The 24,476-nt window shown below is 42.0% G+C and overlaps 1 protein-coding gene across 1 annotated transcript in view; it reads right to left on the bottom strand.

The window, feature by feature from the left end:
• Positions 1-24,476, bottom strand: part of RSBN1L (round spermatid basic protein 1 like) — a 62,567-nt gene that overhangs the window by 1,406 nt on the left and 36,685 nt on the right. The window contains exons 3-7 of the mRNA XM_038740912.1: positions 20,805-21,448; positions 6,772-6,909; positions 6,465-6,607; positions 5,497-5,664; positions 2-110 (exon numbers count right to left, since the gene is read on the bottom strand). Of these exons, the coding sequence (XP_038596840.1) occupies positions 2-110; positions 5,497-5,664; positions 6,465-6,607; positions 6,772-6,909; positions 20,805-21,448 (1,202 nt within the window). The remainder of the gene's footprint in view (position 1; positions 111-5,496; positions 5,665-6,464; positions 6,608-6,771; positions 6,910-20,804; positions 21,449-24,476) is intronic.

Here is a 24,476-nt window from a genome sequence, read left to right as displayed (position 1 = left end):
CCTGTGACAGCGGAGGTTCATGTAAGTCTAACTGCATTCGTTGAACTACCTCCAAGAAATCTTCCGCATGAAAGCAAATTACATCTTTGGTTATTCGGGGCTGATCAGGCCTAGAAGAAGAGAATTTAAACAGTGAAGCACTATCACCTTTGTCTATCACACCGATGCAAAACAAGCAAACCTCTTCGAATTCAGAAAAGTGTGACACCCAACTACAACTGAAGATGTAACAAGAAAAACCCTCATTAGTCTTTCTAAAACCACGAGTGACTGGATCCAGAAAAGCCCAGTACAGCACAAGTCAGTCTCTCCAACAAAGAGCTGGAGTTCTTCTAGTCTTGTGTAGAGAAGCAGAGTGGTCTAGTGGACAGAGCATGGGGTTGGGAGTCAGGAGGACCTGGGTTCTAGTTCTGGTTCCACTAAATGTCTGTTGTGTGGCCTTGGGCAATTCACTCAACACTGTACCTCCATTTCTTCAACTGTAAAATAGCAATTAAGACTATCAGCCCCACTATGTCCAACCTGATTAGCTTGTCTAACCCAGCATTTAGTAAATGCCTGACAAATAGTAAGTGCTTAACAGATATCATTTTAAAAAAACAGTCTCCTTAAGAACTGTTTTTTAAGAGGCTCTAAAATTTAAAAAGCAGTGTTATAGTTGAAGGACACGTAGTGATGATCCATTTTGACTACCCAGGGCTTATTCTGCCACTTGCAATATTTCTTCTATAATGCTTGATCTTCATATCAGGTAACTAAGAATTTCATCATGAAAACGTTGGGATGTCATTTCGTGCCCTGTGCTTAAAGGTTTCATTCACATCACACAGCAGTGAAAAAAATTCTCAAACCATTTATAAATTTGATTTCAGCATAGCCAATTCTAGCCAATTTCAATTACAAAGAAACAGTCATTCAGAAACCTCACGTTTCTCACTTCTATAAATTCCAAGTGTGTGTGTGTGTTTATGCTTCCTGTCACCATGGCACCTAACACTTGTACCTTCCCATTAAATCCTTTTCCATCACACATCTTTTCTGTTTTCAATGAAATCTCATCCCAGGTGCCTGTGTTCAAAAAGGGAGAGCTCTGAGGCCGTCAGCTAACAGAGGCCGCATCAGCTTAGTCTGATCTCCCACCAAAAGAGGGAGGAAGAGATTAGGTAGGAAGAAAGGATAAGCCACGCTCTCGCATAACTGATGCTTTATGAAGAGCAAGAGAGAATAAGGAAGGATTAGGCTAGGCCTGGATCACTGCCCAGTACTGGCACCTATTCCCTAAGCGGGGCAAAATGTTCCTCTCTCCAGCTGCCGCTGCCTCGGGAATGGAAACGGAAGTGGAGGAGGCATGTTATTGTTTCTACTAATACAAAAACCATTCCCTAGAAATTTCCCTCTTACCTATCAAGAGTGAAGCTTTTAACGCCCCCCCCCCCACCATCCCCAGCAAGTCATCAATACGGCATCACAGCCTCCCCCGAACCCTCATAATCTGACAAATCACAGCTCTCCCTGCCTTTAAAGCCCTTGTAAAATCCCACCTCTTCCAAAAAGCCTTCTCCAATTCCATCCCAAGTCACACCAACTCAATCAGTCAATCATATTTGAGTGCTTACTGTGTGCAGAGCACTGTACTAAGCGCTTAGGAAATACAAGTTGGCAATATATAGAGACAGTCCCCACCCAACAGTGGGCTCACAGTCTAGAAGGGGGAGACAGAAAACAAAACCAAACATATTAAACAAAATAAAATAAATAGAATAGATAAGTACAAGTAAAATAAATAGAGTAATGAATATGTACAAACATATATACATATATACAGGTGCTGTGGGGAACGGAAGGAGGTAAGACGGGGGGGATGGAGAGGGGGACGAGGGGGAGAGGAAGCAGGGGGCTCAGAACTTACATACCAAACAAGTATTTACTGAGCGTTCACTATGTGCCGAGCATTCAATCAAGGGTACTTTTTGAGCGCTTACGATGTCCAGCTCACTGTACTAAGTGATTGGGAAAGAACAATATAATGGAATCAGTAGGCACATTCCCTGCCCACAACAAGCTTTCAGTCTGGACGGTATACATATTTAATTCATACCCTCTCTCAGGACTTCGGTCTATACGAACAACTGATTGCACATTCAATTTCTTCTCATTTCCCTATGTGTAAATATTTTGGTGTCTGTCTCTCCTGTAAGAAAGTGAGCTTGTGTGAGCAGGGAATGTGCTTCAGTTGTGGTTTCCCAAGTGCTTAGGACAGTGCATTGCACCCAGTGGACACTCCAATACCTTTACCATTACTATACTTCCCACCATTTCTCAGCTCTCCACCTGGATCAATTCCACAGAAGCCAGACTCCACCGTGCACCCTAAGCACACTGTACCGTGAAGATACAGTCAAGTCGGCCATAATGAATGTTTCACTGCGTTTTCAATCAGTCGATCGTATTTACTGAATGCTTACTGTGAGCAGAGCACCGTACTAAGTGCTTGGGAGACTACAACAGAACCTACTTGGTAGACACGTTCCCTGCCCACCTCAAGCTTACAGTCTAGTGCTGGCATCTTTCAGCTTGGGAACATTCTTCTGGCAACAGCTGCGTGTGGAGAGAACGTGGAGCAGTGTTGGAAGAAACGGAAGAGGGATGCGCATGGCATCAGACCTAAGGCAGGTATTATAATGTCTCCTTAACACAAACAGTACTTAACACATGTTCAGGCAAGTACACAACCTTCACGTTCAAGAAAGTTGTGGGCAGGGGCTGTGTCTGTTATATTGTTGGGTTGTACTCTCCCGAGTGCTTAATACAATGCTCGATCCATAGTACAACTCAATAAATACCACTGATGGACTGATTCTAGAACTGACTGAATATCCTCCTTCACTCCTACTAAGTTTCCAAAACAGGTTCTCCCAGTTCTTCTCAGTAGCACTGAAGAGAGCCATCCTGAAGACGGCCACTGAGGTGCAAATAAAATAAAGCAGCGCCCCAAGGAACAACTCACAAGTGGCACCCGATGAAAATTTGTTTTCAACCAAATACTCACGGTTGTACGGGTACGGTATCAGGTCTGTGGTGATCGGATACCATAAGCACTGAAAATGGAGCTGAAAGTTGTGTTTTCTCCCAACAGGCCTTGGCTCCCAGCATAACCACAGTCTATAAACACTTATAGCTCATTAGTTATAAGCGAATGCTAGCAGCATCCTTCAAAAGAGCCATTAGCACCATGGGGACACAAACTGGAGTCTTCCTGTAATGCAGTTAGGCCCCGAATCCAGGACTGGGGCTCCTTCTTCCTAGCAGGTTTAATCAAAAACTTTTAGTCACAACTCCCCTCGACCCATCCCCAACATAGATGAAGGGAAGGAAAAGTCTGGAATTTCCTCTCCATAAGGACCTGGGTTCTAATCCCTGCTCTACAACTTGTCTGCTGTGTGACCTTGGGCATGTCACTTAATTTCTCTGTGCCTCAGTTACACTGTCTGTAAAATGGGGATTAAGATTGCGAGCTCCATGTTGGACAGGGACTATGTCCAACCTGATTACCTTGTACCTACCCCATGCTTAGTACAGTGCCTGGCCCATAGTACATGCTTAACAAATATCACTTTAAAACACACCAACAAAAAACAAAACAAACTCCTAGGACTCCTGTAAACCACTCTTCAAGTTCACTACCACACTCAAAACAGAAAGTTGGCACCCTGCCTTCAAACTGCCAATTTTATCAGGAAGCCTTCACGAGAGCCTTAATCAAAGCTACAGCAGCAGGTAGGGAACAGATTCTAGAATGATCCACAGATTTCCATCCTTGCCTTTTATTTCGAAGAAATGTATTCTACAAGGCGGTAATGTTACTTGCTACATGAAGCCTTCAGATCTCTGCAGAAACTGATTCAGACTCAGTCTGTAACAGGGCAAGCAAGTCTTTTCAGCAGAGGACCAAAAATAAGAAAGTCTCACAAAGCCTACTTTCCAGAGGTTGAAAGTGCTTCAGTCAGGATGTTCTAGTTTAACAACTTCCTCAATCTTATCTTAAATTTCACTTTTTTCATCCTAGTCAAGGGATGTATAGAATAACTTCTATTATATATTTTTGCCTTAGAATTTTGATGATGTTTCCTTTAACCTTTAAGATTTTTATGTTATCAGTGGATGATGTCTTTCACTACCACATCCCTATCCATGTGCCCATCCTGGACTTGGCTAAGGAGTTTAGAGTTTTGTAGGAATATCTCATACTGGTTTTCTTTCTTCAAAAATATAGTAAGAGTGTACCAAAGATCACCTGAACAGCATGAGAAAAGAGATGAGGAACTGTAAGACTGACAAAGCGGCAAAACTAGAGCAGATAAAGGAATCGTGGGCGACCTCAATTCTCCTTTTATAGATTGCCATAAGTAGAATTAAGGATGTTGGAAAAGATAAATGACTTTTTTGGAACATTCAGGGCTAAAATCTGTAAGGAGAGTGACTATATAAGATTTATTTTTATTTTTGGAGGGGGGTGAAGGCAGGGGGAGGGGCATTATTTGATAATGATCACACCATTATTTATCAATATGATATAGTTGGAGAAGGCCAAAGAACCACAAAACGATGCTCAATTTTAGAAAAGGAAACAGATATAATGCAGTCTTAGAAAGAAGCTGAAATAGAGAAGCTGAAATGAGAAGCAGCGTGGCTCAGTGGAAAAGAGCACGGGCTTTGGAGTCAGAGGTCATGGGTTCAAATCCTGGCTCTGCCAATTGTCAGCTGTGTGACTTTGGCAAGTCACTTAACTTCTCTGTGCCTCAGTTACCTCATCTGTAAAACGGGGGTTAAGACTGTGAGCCCCACGTGGAACAACCTGATCACCTTGTAACCTCCCCAGTGCTTAGAACAGTGCTTCGCACATAGTAAATGCTTAATAAATGACATTATTATTATTATTATTATTATTATTATTATTAAATAAGTTACCATCCAGAAATCTGGAGACTGTAAAAAAATGCCATTTATAGGCCCAGCTAAAATGTATGCCACAAAACAAAATCAAAGATTCAAGCAGGAATCCTGCATAGGTTAACGGGGAAGGTAAAAGATCAATTAAAGGAAAAATTTATCACTGAAAAGCTCAGCTGAGGACACAAAAATAAAAAAGACTGGGCAGTCATGTGCAAATAACAAGGACGCTCAGGAAAGCAACCATCTCCCGGTTCCTTCAATATCCTGTCAAGAACGTCAGAAACAAAGTACTGGGTTCCACAGACCTTTAGTCTGACCCAATAATAGTATTTCTTATGTTCTTATGATAAATAAAGCTGAGAAGCAGCAGGCCTTTCCGAAGAATCTAGAAGCCACTTTCTCTCCAGCATTATGCTGTTGACATCGTCTGTACAGATGACCCAGAGAGTGTAAGGGAAACCCAGGGATCCTTCACAAGCACTATTTTTGGAAGTCAAAAAACAAAGTCTCTCCCATTCACAATAAAAGTCGCTCAACACATACCACTCTCCACAGTGCACAGCCTTCAGCACTCCAACAGCAGCTGTTGTCTGTCGCTCAAAACCTTGTCCTATGTGATCTGCATGGGCTCGTGTCCTGTCTTCAAAGAGCATTTCACGGGGCTCACTAGTTCGAGGTAGGTACTGCAGGTTTTTTATTTCATTGGTAGTTCTGTTTCAAAAGACATCAAAATCAAACAACCCAACATACACCTTCTGGCACCCCACCTCCAGGAAAAATGGTTATTTTCTAATTTGCAAAGGAGGTTTAGGTCCCTGGCACTTCGGTCCATAAGCATTTGTACAAGAGGAACCTGCACCTTGGACAATATTTAGACCCACAAGTACAAAAAATAACTGACTCAGACTTGGAAACTATTTCTAATTGTCCTCAAACTCTCCCCCTACCCCAAGCTCCTTCTTATGGTTAATTTTCCCAACATTCTGGAAAACAACAAAATGCTTGTTCAATATTCTGGGCACAGGAAATGCTAAAAAGGCTGTGTTGATGATGATGAAGTTGCACTCCATATGGGACCAGTGTAGCTTAAGTCAATCTACAAAATTTATTGAGTACTGGCTCTGTGCAGAGCACTGTACAAAGCACTTGAAAGAGTACAAAAGCTGGATATCCACCTTCAGATAGTTTACATTTCCTTGCCACGTCGTTAAAAATGCCATTATACATTTTGCCAAAATGGGGCAATAACATGACCAAAGCACAATTTAAGAAACTGCATTTTGTTACTCAATATTTTTCCCTTACTTTCAGTTTAAAAGTTTTCACATTCCCTTTTTCAAAAAAGAAAAAAAAATAAAATACGCAGGACTGAGTGTCATTAATATTTTTCCAGGCTCATGAGACTCCTTTAATATCCTGCAAAAATGGCCACCCCCACCCCTAATAAAGGAATTATGCCAAATGGAACACCAACCCATTTTGTTAAACAAAAATATTAAGGTCCAACATACCTTTTCCTTTTAAAAGGCGACTTTGGCATGTCAGCCACAGGGATCATCTGTTCTCCTGGACGAACCCACATGATGGGACCATCATCACTATCTTTTCGGCTTTCTAATTTTAGACTAGATAGCGTCCCCCAGGGCAGTGTACACTAGAGAGAAATAATTATCGTAAAATCACAGTTGCAATATATATTTTCAAACCTGCCTGAAAAGCAGCTAAACTCTAAGAGAACACTTGGTGCAGTTTTTTAAAATGACAAATCTGTTATCAGCTTCTTAACATTCACTGGTACTTTCAAGTCTACATCCTTACTTTTAAAAAAGGTGAATCTTCCAACATGTCCAGGAACTCTGGAAAGTAATCTCCCACTTCCTCATCCACTGCTCCCACCAAACTGATCTGTCGCATTGGGCCAGCTCTATATGTACCATGGGAATACGTTCTTTTTACCTAAAAGCAGAGTACAGATCAATCATGAGGCAATCTTACTTTCAAAGGCTCAATTGTTGCATGAAACAATGTAACAGAAAATTCAAAATCCCTTATTAAAATCTCATTTTTTAAAAAAAAGTTACACGAGTTTCACAAAAAGGATTGTACGTGGGAAAAACAAACCTACCCCTTCAGATACATAAACCAATATATCTAGAAGAGAGTTTTCATTCAATCTGAGCATCCCTGGAGATCATTCAAAGCCCTGCAGGGGTTAGAGCACGCAACGGAGGCAGAAAATGGGAACTCGGAGAAATGTAGCAGTGGTATCATCATCATCAATCGTATTTATTGAGCGCTTACTATGTGCAGAGCACTGTACTAAGAGCTTGAAATCAAGTGCACTTTTCTTTTATGGTATTTAAGTGCTTATTGCGCTTTGAGCACTGTTCTAAGTGCTGGGGTAGATGCAAGTCAGTCAGGTTAGACCCAATCCCTGTCCCACACGGAGTTCACAGTCTGAACAGAAGGGAGAGAGAACAGGTATTTCATCCCTTGTTTTGCAATGGAGGAAACTGAGGCACACAGAAGTGAAGTGGCTTGCCCAAGGTCACCCAATAGGCAAGTAGTGAAGCCAGGATTCTGACTTCCAAACTTGTGCTCTTTCCACTTGCCTTGCACAGTGCAAGACACTAGTGTTCTCTCAATCAATGGTATACACTGGGTGTTTACTGTGTTCAGAGCACTCTATTAAGCACTTGGGGGAGTCTACTAGAGTTGATAGACACGGATCCCGCCCTGAAGAAGTTTTAATGATCTGCTCTGGTGTGGTCAATGCTCTAAAATGTGGACGTTTGCACCTGGAGGGGAGGGAAAATATGAGGGAAGAAGCTGCAGGGGAATTCTTGAGACCGCAGGCCTTTCAAAAGGATTAAAATCTCCATTGCAGACCATTTTTTAAATCCATGCCCTGAGAGTTCATTTTACAAGTTCTGCTACCATTTGTTCGGAGCTTAGTAGCATTGATCAATGCCCCCTCTTCCCCCAGTACCTCTCTCCAGGCCCCGCTTTGCTACACTACTTCTAGTTTTATCACTTTCATCAGCCAAGGAACCCATTACTTCCCCCACTTAATCCCCCACACACCAAACATGATAAGACTTAACAGGACATTTCTAGAGCTCCTCTGCCAAGTTCACTGAGACAACACTGCTATTGCACCACGCTGGAGTCTTCAATGATAATTAAATTCAGTGCACATTCATGAATTCTGCATTCCACAAAATATTACATTTGAACTACCTACAAAATGAATCACACCTCTGAAAATTTTGAAATTTCGCATTTAAAATTCACACTACTAAATGCAAAAAACTGCAATATTATATAAGGAAAGCTAAATGCAAAAAACTACCATCGGGCTTGGCATTTATGCATTTTGGAGTGTATGTTTAAATAGATGTTTATATTTTTCCTTTAGATTCAAGCAATTATGCATTAAGCATGGCGAACTTTATGAGAATATACTATACTTTGGGAGTATAAGTTTACAGGGTGTTTAAGGGAAAGTTGGGGAAGTTTGGAGCACGTCTCTGATCCTGAGAATGGGTGTCAAGGAAAGTAGCCAAGACGTACTGTTCCTTGAAGCATTTTTAGGGACCACTATTGAAGAAAAACATACCAGGCTAGATGGATTCATTCATTCATTCATTCAATTGTATTTATTGAGCGCTTACTGTGTGCAGAGCACTGTACTAAGCGCTTGGGAAGTACAAGTTGGCAACATATAGACACGGTCCCTACCGAACAGTGGGCTCACAGTCTAGAATGGGGAGACAGACAACAAAACAAATTAACAAAATAAAATAAATAGAATAAATATGTACAAGTAAAATAGAGTAATAAATATGTACAAACATATATACATATATATATAGGTGCTGTGGGGAGGTGAAGGAGGTAAGGCGGGGGGGATGGGGCGGGGGAGGAGGGGGAGAGGAAGGAGGAGGTTCAGTCTGGGAAGGCCTCCTGGAGGAGGTGAGCTCTCAGTAGGGCTTTGAAGGGAGGAAGAGAGCTAGCTTGGCGGATGTGCAGAGGGAGGCCATTCCGGGCTAGGGGAAGGACGTGGGCTGGGGGTCGATGGCGGGACAGGTGAGAACGAGGCACAGTGAGGAGGTTAGCGGCAGAGGAGCGGAGGGTGCGGGGTGGGCTGTAGAAGGCGAGAAGGGAGGTGAGGTAGGAGGGGGCGAGGTGATGGAGAGCCTTGAAGCCAAGAGAGAGGAGTTTTTGCCTGATGGATCATTCGTCTGATACCATTAGGCCATTTCTTATGCTGTGTTCTTATTAAGATTTTGAAATTAAGACTACACCCCCACACACACACACAAAGTGTTTTCAGGTAAACACCTACATTACTGCAAATGAAGGTATCCTACAAAAAGAGCATATATAGTAACTATAGTTATTATCTTCAAGGGTGAGGTTAACAGAGCTATGGGTAACGGGCACTGCTGTATTCCAGAGGCACAGGGTACTTTTTTTGGAGGGAGGAAGGGTTGAAGGGGGCTGCAGACATCAAAGCAAACCATCATCATACTACTGTGATGCAAGAGAACACCTCTCAAACACAGCTCACATTTTCAGGTGCTGCCTCACTTCATCGCCCTCAAAAGACAATTTACATGTCACTGAGGCCATCCCTACATTTGCCACAGCTCAATGCCACAAGAGGGAGCTAATTTCCACTCTATTCAATGAGTGCCTCGAAAATCAATGCTTTTTCCCCAAAATTAATTAAATTAATGCTTTTTCCCCAAAAAGAATATCAGCCAATCCAGTTTATGTGCGTGGCACGTTTCACTGTGCAGGGCACTGCACGAAGCACTTGGATGAATACAAAGATAGAAGACACGACTCCTGCGGTTCGGGAGCTTACGATTTAGTCGGGGAGACGGACCCAAAATTCTGGAAAGCAGTACAGACTGGAGGGATGGCTATGTGGATGAGTAGATGGCAGGTTTCAGTACCGTGTAAGCTCACTGGGCAGGGAACGTGTCTGCCGTCTCTGTTTTATTGTACTCCCCCAAGCCCTTAGTTCAGTGCTCTGCCCATAGTTAGTGCTCAATAAATACCACTGATGATGATGATGATAGTAGAGTACCAGTATGTACAGAAGGGCTAAGAGTGGTTGTGGTTCTCATCAATCAATCGTATTTATTGAGCGCTTACTGTGTGCAGAGCACTGTACTAAGCGCTTGGGAAGTACAAACTGGCAACATATAGAGACAGTCCCTACCCAACGGTGGGCTCACAGTCTAAAAGTCATCACAGTCATCACAGTCATCGCCCCTCCTTCCCCCATTTACTGACCCTTGGGGACTTTAATATCCAGGTTAATGCTCCTAATGACCCCGCTAGCCACTTTCTCTCACTTCTTAACTCCACAGACTCTGGTCCTCGTACCTCACCCATTCACCTACTTATACAAATGTTGGATCTCATCATCATGAGTCTCAGTACAAATCTAACCTCATCAACTCTGAAGCCACATTCTGTCTTCAAATATGCTCACATATCCCCGCCCATCCCTCAGCACCAAAAAGAGAAGTAGCATGGCCTGGAAGTCAGAATGACCTGGGTTCTAAGGACCAATCTCCCTCCTCTCATTCCTGCACAAACTGCATCGACTGGTTACTTACACCCGTAGCCTCCTCTTGCCTTCCTCCAACTCCCGTCTTGGCACCCCCTACAATTCGATTTCTGCACTGATACCCTCTTCTCTAAGGTCTCCAATGAACTCTCGTATGTTAAATTTGACGGGACTCTTGTCTGCCCTAATTTTCTTCAATCTCTCGGCTACCTTGGCCCCCATGGACCACTCCCATCTCCTGAAAACACAATCTAACTCTGATTTTACTGACACAGTTTTCTCCAGTGAGAAGTCTTACCTTCCACCTCTGGCCAATCCTCCTCAGATGCATCTGCCAGCTCTTCCTTTGCCTCCCACCCTTCAAATGTGGGGGTCCCTGAAGGGTGTCTTCCCCCTCTTCTCTTCTCATTCCCTTGGGGAGTTCATGTGCTCACGTAACTTCTATACCGAGGACAGCAGCCCCCCTCTCCTATTCTGCAATCTTGCACCTCCTCCTGCCTTTACGTTTATGCCGTACCTATCTTCAACTTCCCAACAGCATCTCAAGCCTGCCTGACGCTGAACTTTCATTCAATCGTATTTGAGAGCTTACTGTGTGCAGAGCACTGTAATAAGCACGTGCGAGAGTAAAATACAACAGTGAAACAAGCTCACAGGCTAAAGGAGAGAGACAGACATTAATATGAATAAATAAACTACAGATATGTACATAAGTGCTGTAGGGCTGAGAGGGAGGATGAACAAAAGGAGTATGTCTGGGCGACGCAGAAGGGAGTGGAAGAAGAGGAAAGGAGGGCTTGGTCAGGGAAGGCCTCTTGGAGGAGATGTGCCCTTAATAAGTTTTGAAGGGCGGGAGAGTAATTGTCTGCCAGATTTGAGGCGACAGGGTATTCCAGGCCAGAAACAGAACATGGCTGAGGGATGGACCCCTCTTCCAAATCCTTCCCTTCACGTAACTTTCCCATTACAATTGACACAACCTGGTTAAACGGCATCTACCCCGGTGCTTAGTCCAGTGGCTCTCACATAATAAGCACTTAACATATACCATTTAAAAAAAAAAATTCCCTTCCCATAGCTGAGACCCCCAACTTTGGCATTACCCTTGATTCCTCTTTCAACCCTAATATTCAGGGTGTATCAAATCCTGTCGGTTCTTTCTCGACAACACTAGAAAAGCAGCGTGGCCTAGTGGATAGAGCAGACCTGCAAATCAAGAAGGACCTGGGTTCTAATCCCAGTTCTGCCACTTGTCTGCTGAGTGACCATGGGGAAATCACCTCACTTCCCTGTGTCTCAGTTATGTCATCTGTAAAATGGGGATTAAGATGGTGGGCCCTTTGAGGGATAGGGACAGTGCCCAACCTGATTTACTTGTATCTACCCCAACCGTTAGAACTATTAAATTTAGTGGTTTATTCAACAGCTCTTCCATCCCAATTTGGTCAACCATCTTTTCAAAATGACTGACTAATCAGAAACTGGTCAGGTAGGTTTGGCTCTTTAATAGTTTGGTCTCCAGAGGAAGGGCCAAAATAGGAATGAAGACATTATTTCACTTGCCAAGACATGAGGGCTTATTAACCCTCACTTCTTTGTAGCTGAGGTAATGGACTGGAGTAGTTGAGTGACCACATGGTGCACTGTACCATATTAAAAGGTGGGGAAGCACAAAAACAAATAAGTGTTAGTTTTTAATCCTGGCTCCACCACTTGTCTGCTGTGTGACCCTGGGCAAGTCACTTCACTTCTCTGTGCCTCAGTTTCCTCATCTGTAAAACGGAGGTTAAGACTGTGAGCCCATGTGGGACATGTACTGTGTTCAACCTGATAAGCTTGTATCTACCCCAGTGTTTTGTATAGTGCCTGATATGTAGTAAGCACTTAAATACTATAAAAAAGTGTGACATTCCCCACTCACAAGGAGTTTACACCCTTAAATGGGCGACAGAAATAAAAAAAATCTTTACCAAAATGTTATCATGAAAAATAGTTGAATGTACTAGTGAAGAAGCACATATACAGAAGTGCTGATGATAGGTATAGATAAGTTCATCTGCACTAGAGGTGGCTGATGGTTTAAAGGACTTGAGTTGGGGGAAATAACTGGAAAAGGTTTGTGGGATTTTAAGAGAGCTTTAAATGGGGGAGTGGGAGGGGAGATTTGTGGTCTGTTGGAACTGAGGAGAAGGGGAATTCCCAGCTAGAGGAACTGCACGGGTTAGGGGAGGCAGGAGAATCAAGAGCAAGCCTCACTTAAGAGATTAGCTTGGAGGGAATGAAGTGAGCGAAGAGCAGGTGAAGACAGCAGAAAGGAATGGTAGGGAAGTTGATAGAAAGCCTTATAGCCAATTATGAAGAGTTTTAGTTTGAGGAGGAGGGTCACAGTGGAGAGTTCTGAGGAAAGAAGTGTGCTGAGCAATGGCTGAGAAGCTAATCCATGTAGCAGTGTGTAGTATAGACTGGAGATGGGATTGGCTAGGTGCCGCAGGGAGACTAACATATAGGCGAATACAATAGCTTGCCTACTTTTCATTTGACCAAAGCTTATACAGGGGTAGTAGCTGTTTGGGAAGAGAGGACCGAATAGATCTGGGAGTTGTAGTGTAGGAACTAGGATTTGGCAGAAGAATGAATATGAGAGTTGGAAAACAGAGAGGAGAAAAGGATCACACCAAAGTTGCAGGCTGTGGAGACAAGAAGAATATATACAAAGGTAGAATTTAGGACTGGATTTATGGAGGAAAAATGAATAGCTCTGTTTCAGACAAACTGAGTTTGAAATGACATTAAGAGGTACAAGTGATGCTGGAGGCGAGAATGTAAGATTTAGGGGCAATAGAGAGCTCAGGGCTAGAGAGAAAAATGAGGGAGTCATCTACATAGAGAGAGTGTCTGAAATCAGGTAACCAGATGAGCTCATTAAGTGTTAAAGCAAGAAGTTTAAGGGACCCAGGACACAGACTTCTGGGATAGCAACTGCAAGAGCTTGAGAAGCGGAGAAAGAACCAGAAAATAATCACTGAAGAGGGCTAACAGACGAGGATCAGCAGGTAAGTACTGTGTCAGCAAAACCAAAGGCCTGATGGTCTACACTAACAACTGACAGCTCAAAAAAGAAGAGTACAGCCCTTTGAAACTGTCTGTAAGAGGTGGTCTTTGGTGACAACTGCCTCCCCTCAAGCCTCCCGCCACTTCAAAGTCTTACTGAAGGCACATCTCATTGAAGAGGCCTTACCTAAGCCCTCCTTTCCCTTATGCTTTCAGCATCACCCTGACTTGCTCCCTTTATGCATTCCCAGTCCCAGTCCCACAGCACTTAGGTACATAGCTTTAATTTATTTCTATATTACGATCTTCCCCTCTACACTGCAAGCTCGTTGCAGGTAAGGAACATGTCTGTTTATTGTTATACTGTCCTCTCCCAAGTGCTCAGTCCAGTGCTCTGCACATAGTAAGCACTCAAATACGACTGACTGACCTAAGAAAGGGCTGTCTTGGGGTGTGTTGCGAAGAGGCTGGGGAGAGGAAAAGGCAACAGATGCACCCACCCCTTTATACGACTTTATACGAGTCTGGCTGGGAATGGAGGTGGAGAGATGGAGCAATAGCTGGAGAGGGCCATGGGGTTAAAGAGGACTTTAAGGTCAAAGGATATGATCAGTTTCAAGGAAGAGATGAAGGACCCACAGGAGGATAGGAGGTTGAAAATAGCAGTGCATGGGGAGAGGAAGGGAGAGAAGGAGCAAGTAATTTTAAGTCGGGAGAAGGGATAGGGTCAGAGGCAAAGGTGAAGAGCAGGAGGGAGATCTCTTGAGAAACAGCTGGGAAGCAGAAGGAGGACAAAGAAGGCACAGCAAAGTGTTTGGTGCGGGGGGGTGATTGAGAGACATTGGAACTGTTATGCCTGGTGGCTTCAATTTTATCAGCAGAGAACTTGATGAGGTCATCAGGGGCTAGAAGGCAGCTGGGGGACTTCAGAAGTTGAAGGTTTGTGGGCAAGTGAATCCATAAGGGAGAAACAGTAGTGATGTCAAGCAGAAAACATCAGAGTAATAGCACGACCTGGTTAATCTGTAGCAGAAGAAGTTTGCTCAGAGCCTGTATTTCCGCCTAGGCTGAGGGAGTGGAGGAAATGGAATGTGATGTTGACTCAGGGAAGGATGTTGGTGTGAGAAAGATGAAGGAACAGGGAGGTAAGTGGACTGAGATGGCAGGGACAGAACCTGGGTTCTAGAAGGAGCCAGGAAAATTATGATAAAATTTTATCATTCATACCTAATTAATCAAGACTTGCTCTAGCTACTGACCGGTAAGAACAACTCTGAAATTTCTACTTGAACACGAATGAAGTAGGGCATGGAATTTTTATATTTTTATCTGGTTTTTACTCCCTATTAAAAAAAATTTAAGTTGAACCAAAAAACCTTAGACTCTATTACCTGTAGCCACTGAGGGGACGGGAATCCAGAAATGCGGGCAAACTCGGACAGTGACGTACATCCAACCTAATTACGTTGTGTCTATCCCAACACTTAGTACAGTGCAAAAGCAAAATGATCTACTGGAAAGGGCACGGGCTTGGGAGTCACAGGACCTGGGATCTAATCCTGGCTCTGCCATGTGCCTGCTGTGTGACCTTGGGTAAGTCACTTGAATTCTCTGTGCCTTGATTCCCTCATTTGTAAAATGGGGATTCAATGCCTATTCCCCTTCTTACTTAGACTGTGAGCCCTGTGTGGGACACGGGCTGTGTCTGACCTGATTAATCTGTATCTCCTCCAGCACTTATTACAATGCTTGGCAAATAGTAAAGACATTATTATTATTCACTGTTAATCAACTCTGCAGCAGGGGCACCATAAATGTCCAGAGGCTCCCGCTCTCTTCCCACCCTTCCTCAAAGTTCGGACTTCGATCTATTAGTAAGCCCTTCCAGCAGCCGTTTCTTCATTCTACCACCAGCCGGTCCCTGCAGTATTCTGGCCGATCCCACCTCACCTCTCAGTCACACCAGCACCACTAAGTGGTATCTGTGTTACCTCTTTACTCTGCCTCCCTTTGCGCTGGACTAAGAGAATCAAATTTGAAAAGCTAAACTCAGACTCTGATTTTTCTAAGCTTGAAACCAATAAAACCCCAAAAGTACCTCCATGAATTATGGTGCCTTTTTTTACTTGAAATATAAACACTCTAGATGGAGGAACAAGGCTACATTGTCAGATTGATGGCCCAACCAATCTACTATTCTTTCTCTAACAGTGGCAAAGGTCACCTGGAAGGAGTGTTTGGATAGCAGCTGGGCAAACTCTCATGGGCAGGGATGTCCTTTCTAATATTGAACTTTTCCTTCATGCTCTTTGTGGGTTCAACAATCACTAAATTAAATAAACCTTCAGTGGAACCATATTTTCTACTTACACTGCTTCCGTGGTGCTCAAGTTATTTTGCTGGGTGAAGAATTACCACTTCTTAAACCTACTACCTCTAAGATATAATTGGCCTTAGGTGGCCAACAGCTCTTCCTTTGCTCTTTCTACACCCTTATTAGGTTGGAGGCTTTATTCACATCTCTAAGTCCGCCTTTCCAGACTGGAGAGCTGATATTTTCCAGACTGCTCTCAAACTAAAATTGCTCACGCCCCTGACTTCTTCATTTGCCTTTCTCTGTACCTTTTTTTTAAGTTCTGTTCTGTCCTCCCCATGATGAAGTGATCAAACTATATACAAGTTTCCAGTTACAGACAAGTAGGTATGCTCTGCACACAGTAAGCGCTCAATAAATACAACTGAATGAATGTATTTTTGCTAAAACATTACAAAAAATGTACTGTTCTTCCCACAACAGATTTCACTCTAGAACACAGCACAGTGTCAGAAGAAATAATCGTGTGCATGTGCAGTGTCTGACACAGAGGCCTAAAACGTAGGTTCTTAACTTCCACATTCTAGGAGAACTGATTATACCTGAATAAAAGGAAAAGCGCTATAGCGAAAAGGCAGACATTTCAGCAGGCAGATTCTTTACAAGGGCTAAAGTGCTATGCATATAGTAAGTGCTCAATTAATACCACTGATTGATGGGGAAATGAATAGTGTAAAAATAGGAACAGGCAAAAGGACAATGGGCACAGAGTCAACAACACAGATGACTCATCAGATTGCTCAGTCAAATTTCTATGTCTCTTCACACTCATACAAAGAATGCATTAAGCCAATCTATAAATAAACTGAATCCCTAGTCAGGGTACCGTATCAAGAGTATGGCAGAACATAATTCAGTTGGAAGGCGTGGTCCCTGTCCCCAAGGAGCTTACAGTCTAACTGGGAGGGGAAAGGGGGGGACAGACACAAAATCATGGTAAGTAGAAGGAAAAAGAGAGTGGTAGATGATGAATGGTAGAGAACGAATGCCAATATGTACAGAAAGCCACAGATTGCTGTGACTGCATGAGTTGGCAGGATATGACTTGCAGAGAAGAAAAATTAATCAGGGTAAGCCTCCTGGAGGAGAAAGAATTTCAGACAGGCTTTGAAGATGGAGATAGCTGTAGTATGATGGATTTCAAAAAGCCGGGAGCTCCAGGAAGGAGACTGAAAAACGAGGCATAGTGAGTAGGTGAGCCAGAGGGAAAGAGAATTGCGAGCTAGGGCACGATGGGAGATAATACTGGATAAGAGAGAGAGCTGATGGACTATCCTAAGGCAAATAATCAAGAATTTCTGCCTGATGTGGAGAGAAATAGTTAACCAATCAATCAATCTGTGGTATTTCTCAAGCACTTAACTGTAAGCAAAGCACTGTACAAAACGCTTGGGTGAGTACAGTACAGTTGGTAGACACGACCCCTACCCACAAGAAGCTTAAAGTCTACAGGCTCTGCGAGACCCTTCTGTGGGATGATCCCTGGCCACCTCTTTGGAGGCTAGTTCCCGGGTGGAGAATCTAGACAGTGTGGTGTAGTGGATAGAGCAAGAGCCTGGGAGTCAGAAGGTCATGGGTCCTCACCCCAGCTCTGCCACTAGTCTGCTGTGTGACCTTGGGCAGGTCGCTTAACTCCTCTGGGCCGCAGTTCCCTCACCTGTAAAATGGGGATTGAGACTGTTAGCCCCACTTGGGACAGGGACTGTGTCCAACTCTATTTGCTTGTATCCACCCCAGCGCTTAGTACAGTGCCTGGCACAAAGTAAGTACTTACCAAATACTATCATTAATTACCTAAATTGACCCCAGCCATGACAGGTACCACTGAAAATTTTCTGAGGAGGAGGGGGATGTGTATAAAATGACATTTTTTCAAATGACCTGGCAGCAGAGTGGAATATGAACTGGAGAGAGGAGATCAGTGAGAAGACAGATGCAACCATCTAGTAGGGAAAAAGACTTCATCTACAAGATAACTCTTTTAAGGAACTGGGAGGGGACTTAGTTCCCAGGCTGTATGTTCTTTAGAAAGCACTCTGGTTAGTGACTTTCACCAATAATAAAATGTGCCAGCTTGAAAACAATAAATGTGTGCCCTCATCCTTTCAAGTTAAATTAGTTGGGTCAAAGAGTTAACTCTCTTTACCTTATTTCCTTTTCTCTCCTTCATACTCAGAGCCATTGCTAATTAGCTTTCACCAGTCTCACAGCCATTTTTCCATGTTTAAATTTTTTTCTGCTTGATCGCAAACCTCTTTAAGGGATATTCATCATTCCAAAGTATCATTTCAGTTATCTTTTCATGTACATAATGGGAAGGGAAGAATAGGGAGAATACTAATTTCTCTTTTTCTCATAAAAAAAATCCGGTTATTTTATGTCAGCCTGAATATGGTCACTGATATTTGTGTACTCTATGTTCTTTCTATTCAATTACGATTAAAAACTGCATTCAGTAGACTGTCGGTTTCCAAGATATCACGGTGACAAGATGAATTAATTTTGTGTTGAATTGATCATGAGTACAAGCAAATAACATTACCACCCCCATTATATTAATGGAAGAGAGTTTAGGGCTGGATTTTCTAAAACTTTCTCCCAATCCCTGCTAATTATTTTCTAGCGACCGGCACATCGAGCACTTTGGAAGCAGCAATTCCCAACTCATCAGCCAGCAGGGAACCCAGGGCAGGGTTCACTCTCAGGAAAAACTCTGATGCCCTCTCACGAGAAATGTAGCTCCTAAAGTCACCTTACCCATATCTCATAAGGAATTTACTCTAGTCTTCCCAAAAAAGGATGCCACAATTTCAGGAGAAGAGCAACACAATAATTCCTCTCTTTTGTTGGGATCGAGCATTCTACCCATGCACAAACTATTACCACGTGTCAGTCAGTGAGTCGGTCTTATTCTTTGAACATTTATTGTGTACTGAGCAGTAATTGTGTTCAGTCACTAAGCACTTGGGAGAATACGATATAATAATATAACAGACACAATCCCTGCCCACAACAAGATTACAGTCTAGAGGGAGAGATAGACATTAATATAAATAAAATTACAGACATGTACCTAAGTGCTGTGGGGTGGGGAGGGGGAGATGAATAAATGGAGCAAGTCAAGGCAGCGCAGAAGGGAGTGAGAGAAGAGGAAAAGAGGGCTCAGTCACGGAAGACCTCTTGGAGGAGATGTCTTGAATAAGGCCTTGAAGGTGGGGAGAGCAATTGTCAGTTATGTGTCATATTACAACTGCCAGTACTCAAGTGAACAAATGCTACATTTTACACAGCATTTGTACACTGGCTGCTAACCTGAAGAGTTTATATTTTCACCTTTTAAAAGAGAAGTATTCATCAAATGCATGGAGGGTGAAGAGACACAGACGGGGGAAGAAGCAGAGTTGGAAGCTTTCCTTGGATTCTCTTCTCTGGGTATTTCTTGAATTAGAGGGTAAAGCTGGACCACTTCCAACTTGGCCAAAATGAAAACAGAGGAACTAGGACCAACCACATAAACCTGACTGCCCTGGGATGACCATCACAAGAGGTGGCCATATGAGTTTCAAATGTTGTCACAAAATAAACCTTCTTTTCGTGAATCAGACAGTATTATCACCATTTTGCTCCTGAGAAACCAGAGACACAGAAGTTAAGTAAATTTCCTAGGCTAATAATGAAGTCTTGATTCTAATACCTGCCTGGTAAATGATCTCAATTAAAAATTCTGGCCTTGGAGGTAGTTACTCCTAATGAACAAAGCTTTTACCTCACGGAGAGCGCTGTCACATTTTCCACGGTTAAAAACGAGCCCTAATTCCAATAAAGAATCCCAGGAACCTTAGGGCACTAAAGGTGGCCTAAAGATAGCAATCTTACTCCCTAGAAATGCCCCAATGGGCACTGATAATATGGTCCTCAATATTTAAGTACCGCTTACTATGATTTATAGTGTGTCCTGTACACAAGAGAGAACTCAAAAATACTAACTGACCTACATGCCTGCACACTTTGGGAATCTACTCTCAATCAGTCAGATTTAACTGAGTGCTTACTCTGTGCAGAGCGCTGTCATCAACGTTCTCAGTGGGCAGATGTACTCACTTCACCTGCTCTCTAAGGGCCAAGACTACCTCATTCAATATTTTCAGTATATTTAAGATTCAGATTTTTTGTAATTTATTTTCCAGCACCAGATTTTTAAATTTAGAACAGTTAAAAACATTGACTTCTGTAGTACCTGAAACAGCATTTCAAAGGTCAGAAGTCATTTTCCTTATGACTATGCTTATCAAAGAGTTCGACAATTCTATCATTTAATCCTATCACTTAATGATCCTTAAACTATTACCTAAATAGTTTTATCAAAACCGATGCCATGAGAATTTCTCTCATAGTTCAAAAAGTCACCTTATGCATAACAAACAACGCATACCCAAAGCTATTTCATCCATAATTTTTGCTACTAGGATGCACTTTTAAGACTGAAACAACTCAAACCTCAGTTATGCAACAAAATCATATAATGTACAAAAAGTTAATATTTGTTTCCCTAATATTTTCAATGCGGCATTTCTTATTTGTCGTACAATTTTTCAAATCTGCCTGCAGTAAAAAAGGATGCTTACGTGTAATTTTTCATGAATTCCCTTAGAAAAATTTTTACATCTATAGGTAAAAATGATAAATAATTCAATCTAAATCCAAGTTGACTTTCTGTATTAATGTGTCCTAACGCTACCAAATTCTTCATTATATACATACAGCAACATTTTTGTAATTTTAAAACAGGACAACTTTTCGGAAACATGTTTTTGAGAAATTATAAAAAAAACCTCTTACCTGAGCATGAAAATTGGACATAGTCGTTGTCTCTATATCTTTCTTTCCCAATATCTCCATTTTCACTGGCGAATTGGGAAAATTAAATGAAAAGTAGTCTAAAAAGTCAGGTAAATAAGTAGCTGCCCCATGAACAATACCCATTACATAGAAAGCTGCACAGTTTTCATTTTCACTAAAAATCAGACCCACAAACTCTTCTGCAAACCTCTCCATCTCCACAGGAGACAAGTGGGAGAGTTCATTACTGTAGGCATGGATAACTGATGCACCTCCATTAGGCTGGTGCTCAATATGAATGAGCTGTTTGAACTCCAATGTGTCCAACCTTTTGAGTTTATTTTGAACCCGTGGCTCCTTTAACGAGACAAATGGAAACTCACTGTTCTCTGGTATCTTGGACTCATAGTCCTTCTTGGGATCCAAATTCTTCCCCATGAAATCCTTTAGATGATCATCTATGATGCCTTTGGCTTCTTGATCCTCAACGTCAGAAAACAATCCTGAGCAGATGGTCTGAATTGATTTGCTATACATTTTTGGACGCTTCCGTTTTTCACTCTCTTTATGTTTCTTTTTCTTTTTCTTCTTAACCTTTTTAATCTGTAAGTCTTCTGCATTTGTTTTTGGTTTCTCCTTCCCGCCTATCAGGAAAAGGAAATGTGAATACTTACTTCTATCTATTAAACCATAACCCACTTTTAAGAAAAAGAGAGCCTAAAACACACTTCACTTCTGTCGACTTCAGTGCGCCCATTGACAAAATGTGGAAAGTAATGGTGATTATGTCTGCTTATTTTTATAGCGCTCTCCCAAGCGCTCAGGACAGTGGCTCAATAAATTCATTCATTCGTTTGTATTTGTTGAGTGCCTACTGTGTTCAAAGCACTGTACTAAGTGCTTGGGAGAGTACAATATAACAATAAACAGACACATTCCCTGCCCACAATGTAATGCAGCAATAAATTAGCATTTGTAAAACACCAGACTTCAAAAAAGCTATGTTTTAAAGCAAGGTCTGTAAGGACATGGCCCAGCCCATTATTAAAGCTTACCTGTGAAACAAAAAAAAACACCCAGGTGCTTCCTGGACTTCTCCTCAACCCATATGTCCACCTCTGAAGGGAGTAGGTAAACCCAAAGTAGCAACAGGTTTACCTGCTGGCGTCCTAGACTATCCCTGTTACCTGAATCAGTGTGCAATTCTATGATTCTCAGGTTAGTGGAAACAGCACCAAAAGAAACAGCGCAGTCTATTGGAAAAAACCATGGGCCTGCGAGTCAGAGGACCTGGGTTCTAACCCCAACTTCACCACTTGGTCTGCTCTGTGACCTTGGGTGAATCACTTACCTTCTCTGTGCTTCAGTGTCTTCTGAAAAATGGGGATTCAGTCTACTTAGACTGTGAGCCCCTTGTGGGACATAGACTGTGTCCTACCTGATTATCTTTTATCTACCCCGGCAATCAGTAGAGTGCTTGGCACATTGTAAGTGCTTAACATACTGCAAAAAGAAAAAAATGCACACACACACATACAACACAGAACCCTGAAAATCCATCCTATCTGATGGTCGCTATTTCCCTCTCTAAGCCTGTTAGACAGTTAGCTCTATGAGGGCAAGGGGCCATGTCTTACTCAATTGCGCTATCCCAAATGCTTAGTAGAGTGCTCTTCATAGGCAGCAGGTGCTCAATACATCAAATTGATTAGAGTCAGATCAATGGTACATCCTGCCGAATGTCCTGTGTTGACAATGTTATCAGGATACCTCAAGGAAGTGTGCGATGTAATGGTTGCTCTCATCATCTACCTAATGCTTAGGGATGTTCACTCAATTCAATTGTACTTATTAAACACTTACTGTGTGCACAGCACTGTACTAAGTGCTTGGGAGAGTACAATATAACAATAAACAGACACATTCCCTCCCCATAACAACCTTACAGTCCTTCATCGAACATTCTTAGTTTTCCCCTCGCCAGCCTTAACTTTCCCTCTAGTAGCCCATTATGGATCTTATGAGTGAATTAGGGCCATTTATACATGTAAATGAAGGGAAGATTACAATTTACAGAGAATGAACAAGTTGCATTTAAGCAGTCACTTCACCTTCCTCCCCAAAGAAACAATTTGCTAAAGGTGCCATGGTTTGCTAAGGGTGTTAAAGGTTACCAAGTTCATTGATTGGATAATTAAGGTTTACTGCACCACAATCTTCATTTTTATTTCCAAATTCAATAGATTGATAACTGGGTTTACTTCTTCCTCTTCCCTTATGTCTTTCAACCAAAACCTTCTAAAATAGAGACATGACAGGGTGTTTTGCCTCAGCAAGATAGAAAGATAATTTCCTCAGATGTGGTAATACCTTATGAGTTGAGTGGCAGGAAACAGATAAGGCAGTGGAACTATATTCCCTATCTCTTCCTTTCCTCTCCCAAAACAGTATCTACAATCCCATGTAGTATGAATAGCGAGGCAACAAAACAAAAAGAAACACCTTGGTCTTTTCTCACTCAGTCCAACAAAAATATATATTTAACTTACCTGAATGTAAGAAACTTACATTCCTCTTAAAGATTACAAAGCCTAACAAGAGATTATTTTTCAAACACATCATAAAGGGGATGCTCAGCATATGGGTCTCATTACTACCAGAAGAAGGACAGAGATACGAACAGGTTTTGGGAGGTTTGGCTAACTACAAGGACAACAGGTCTACAGTAGAGAAAAACTAGGGGGACTCATTAGGCCAAAGGTTTAAAAAGATTCATGGACTGTGATGGTTAATTAGGGGGAAAAGCTAGGGATCTTAGATGGTGCATTCCTACTCTTGAGGATGCATGCATATTAAGATAAGTCACTCTCTTGCAGTTATGTTAAGGGGTGGCGGGGGAATGAAAAAGAGCAAACGTTCATTATATCAAGCATGTTCTCTGGACTCAAGATACCAAAGCACCTGTTTGGGGCTTATCACTAAAATGAGTTTGATATCAAAGTGGATGAAGCTACCACATTGATATTTGAGAATGAACAAAACAGAAGTTGATGTAAAGCATACATGACCAAACCACAGAGACTAGATAACTAAAGGGTGAAATGAAGCTAAAAATTAATTATATATATATATATATATATATTTATTTACACACACACACACACACACACACACACACACACGCACACTCTTAAAATGAGCTGGTAAGCTTGTTAAATGTCAAATTTAATAAGATTTCTGAAATTAAATTTTTTACCAAAAAGTTAGTCACATCATCAATGTTTTTACTGGTAAAATTAGATTAGGACCAAATAAAACCTTGATAATAGGACAGGTCAAACTGCCAATAGCAAGAACACTGCAAATACTGCACAATTTTGACTGTGCCCAGTTCTTCGAAACACTTGACAACTTGGATAACGCTGTTTCAATGGTTCACTGTTACCATGAGCAAGGATGAAAGAGGAAGTAAGACAACTGCTTAAAAAGGAAACTGTATTTAATTGCTGCTTCAGCAATGTCTCATAATACATTGCTTGTAATTTCCCAAAGGACACAAAGAATTCCTTGCTAAATCACTGAAGACAAAAACTTCAAATAAAACATATTTTTAAAAGCTCTTTTCTCCCTCACTCAATTATAGCCCTTCAACTATGAAACAATTCCAACATC

This window comes from Tachyglossus aculeatus (assembly GCF_015852505.1).
Source record: "Tachyglossus aculeatus isolate mTacAcu1 chromosome 12 unlocalized genomic scaffold, mTacAcu1.pri SUPER_6_unloc_1, whole genome shotgun sequence".
Classification (NCBI taxonomy): Eukaryota; Metazoa; Chordata; class Mammalia; order Monotremata; family Tachyglossidae; genus Tachyglossus; species Tachyglossus aculeatus.
The sequence above is the reverse complement of the archived record's forward strand: the minus strand, read 5'-3'. Positions and strand labels throughout refer to the sequence as shown.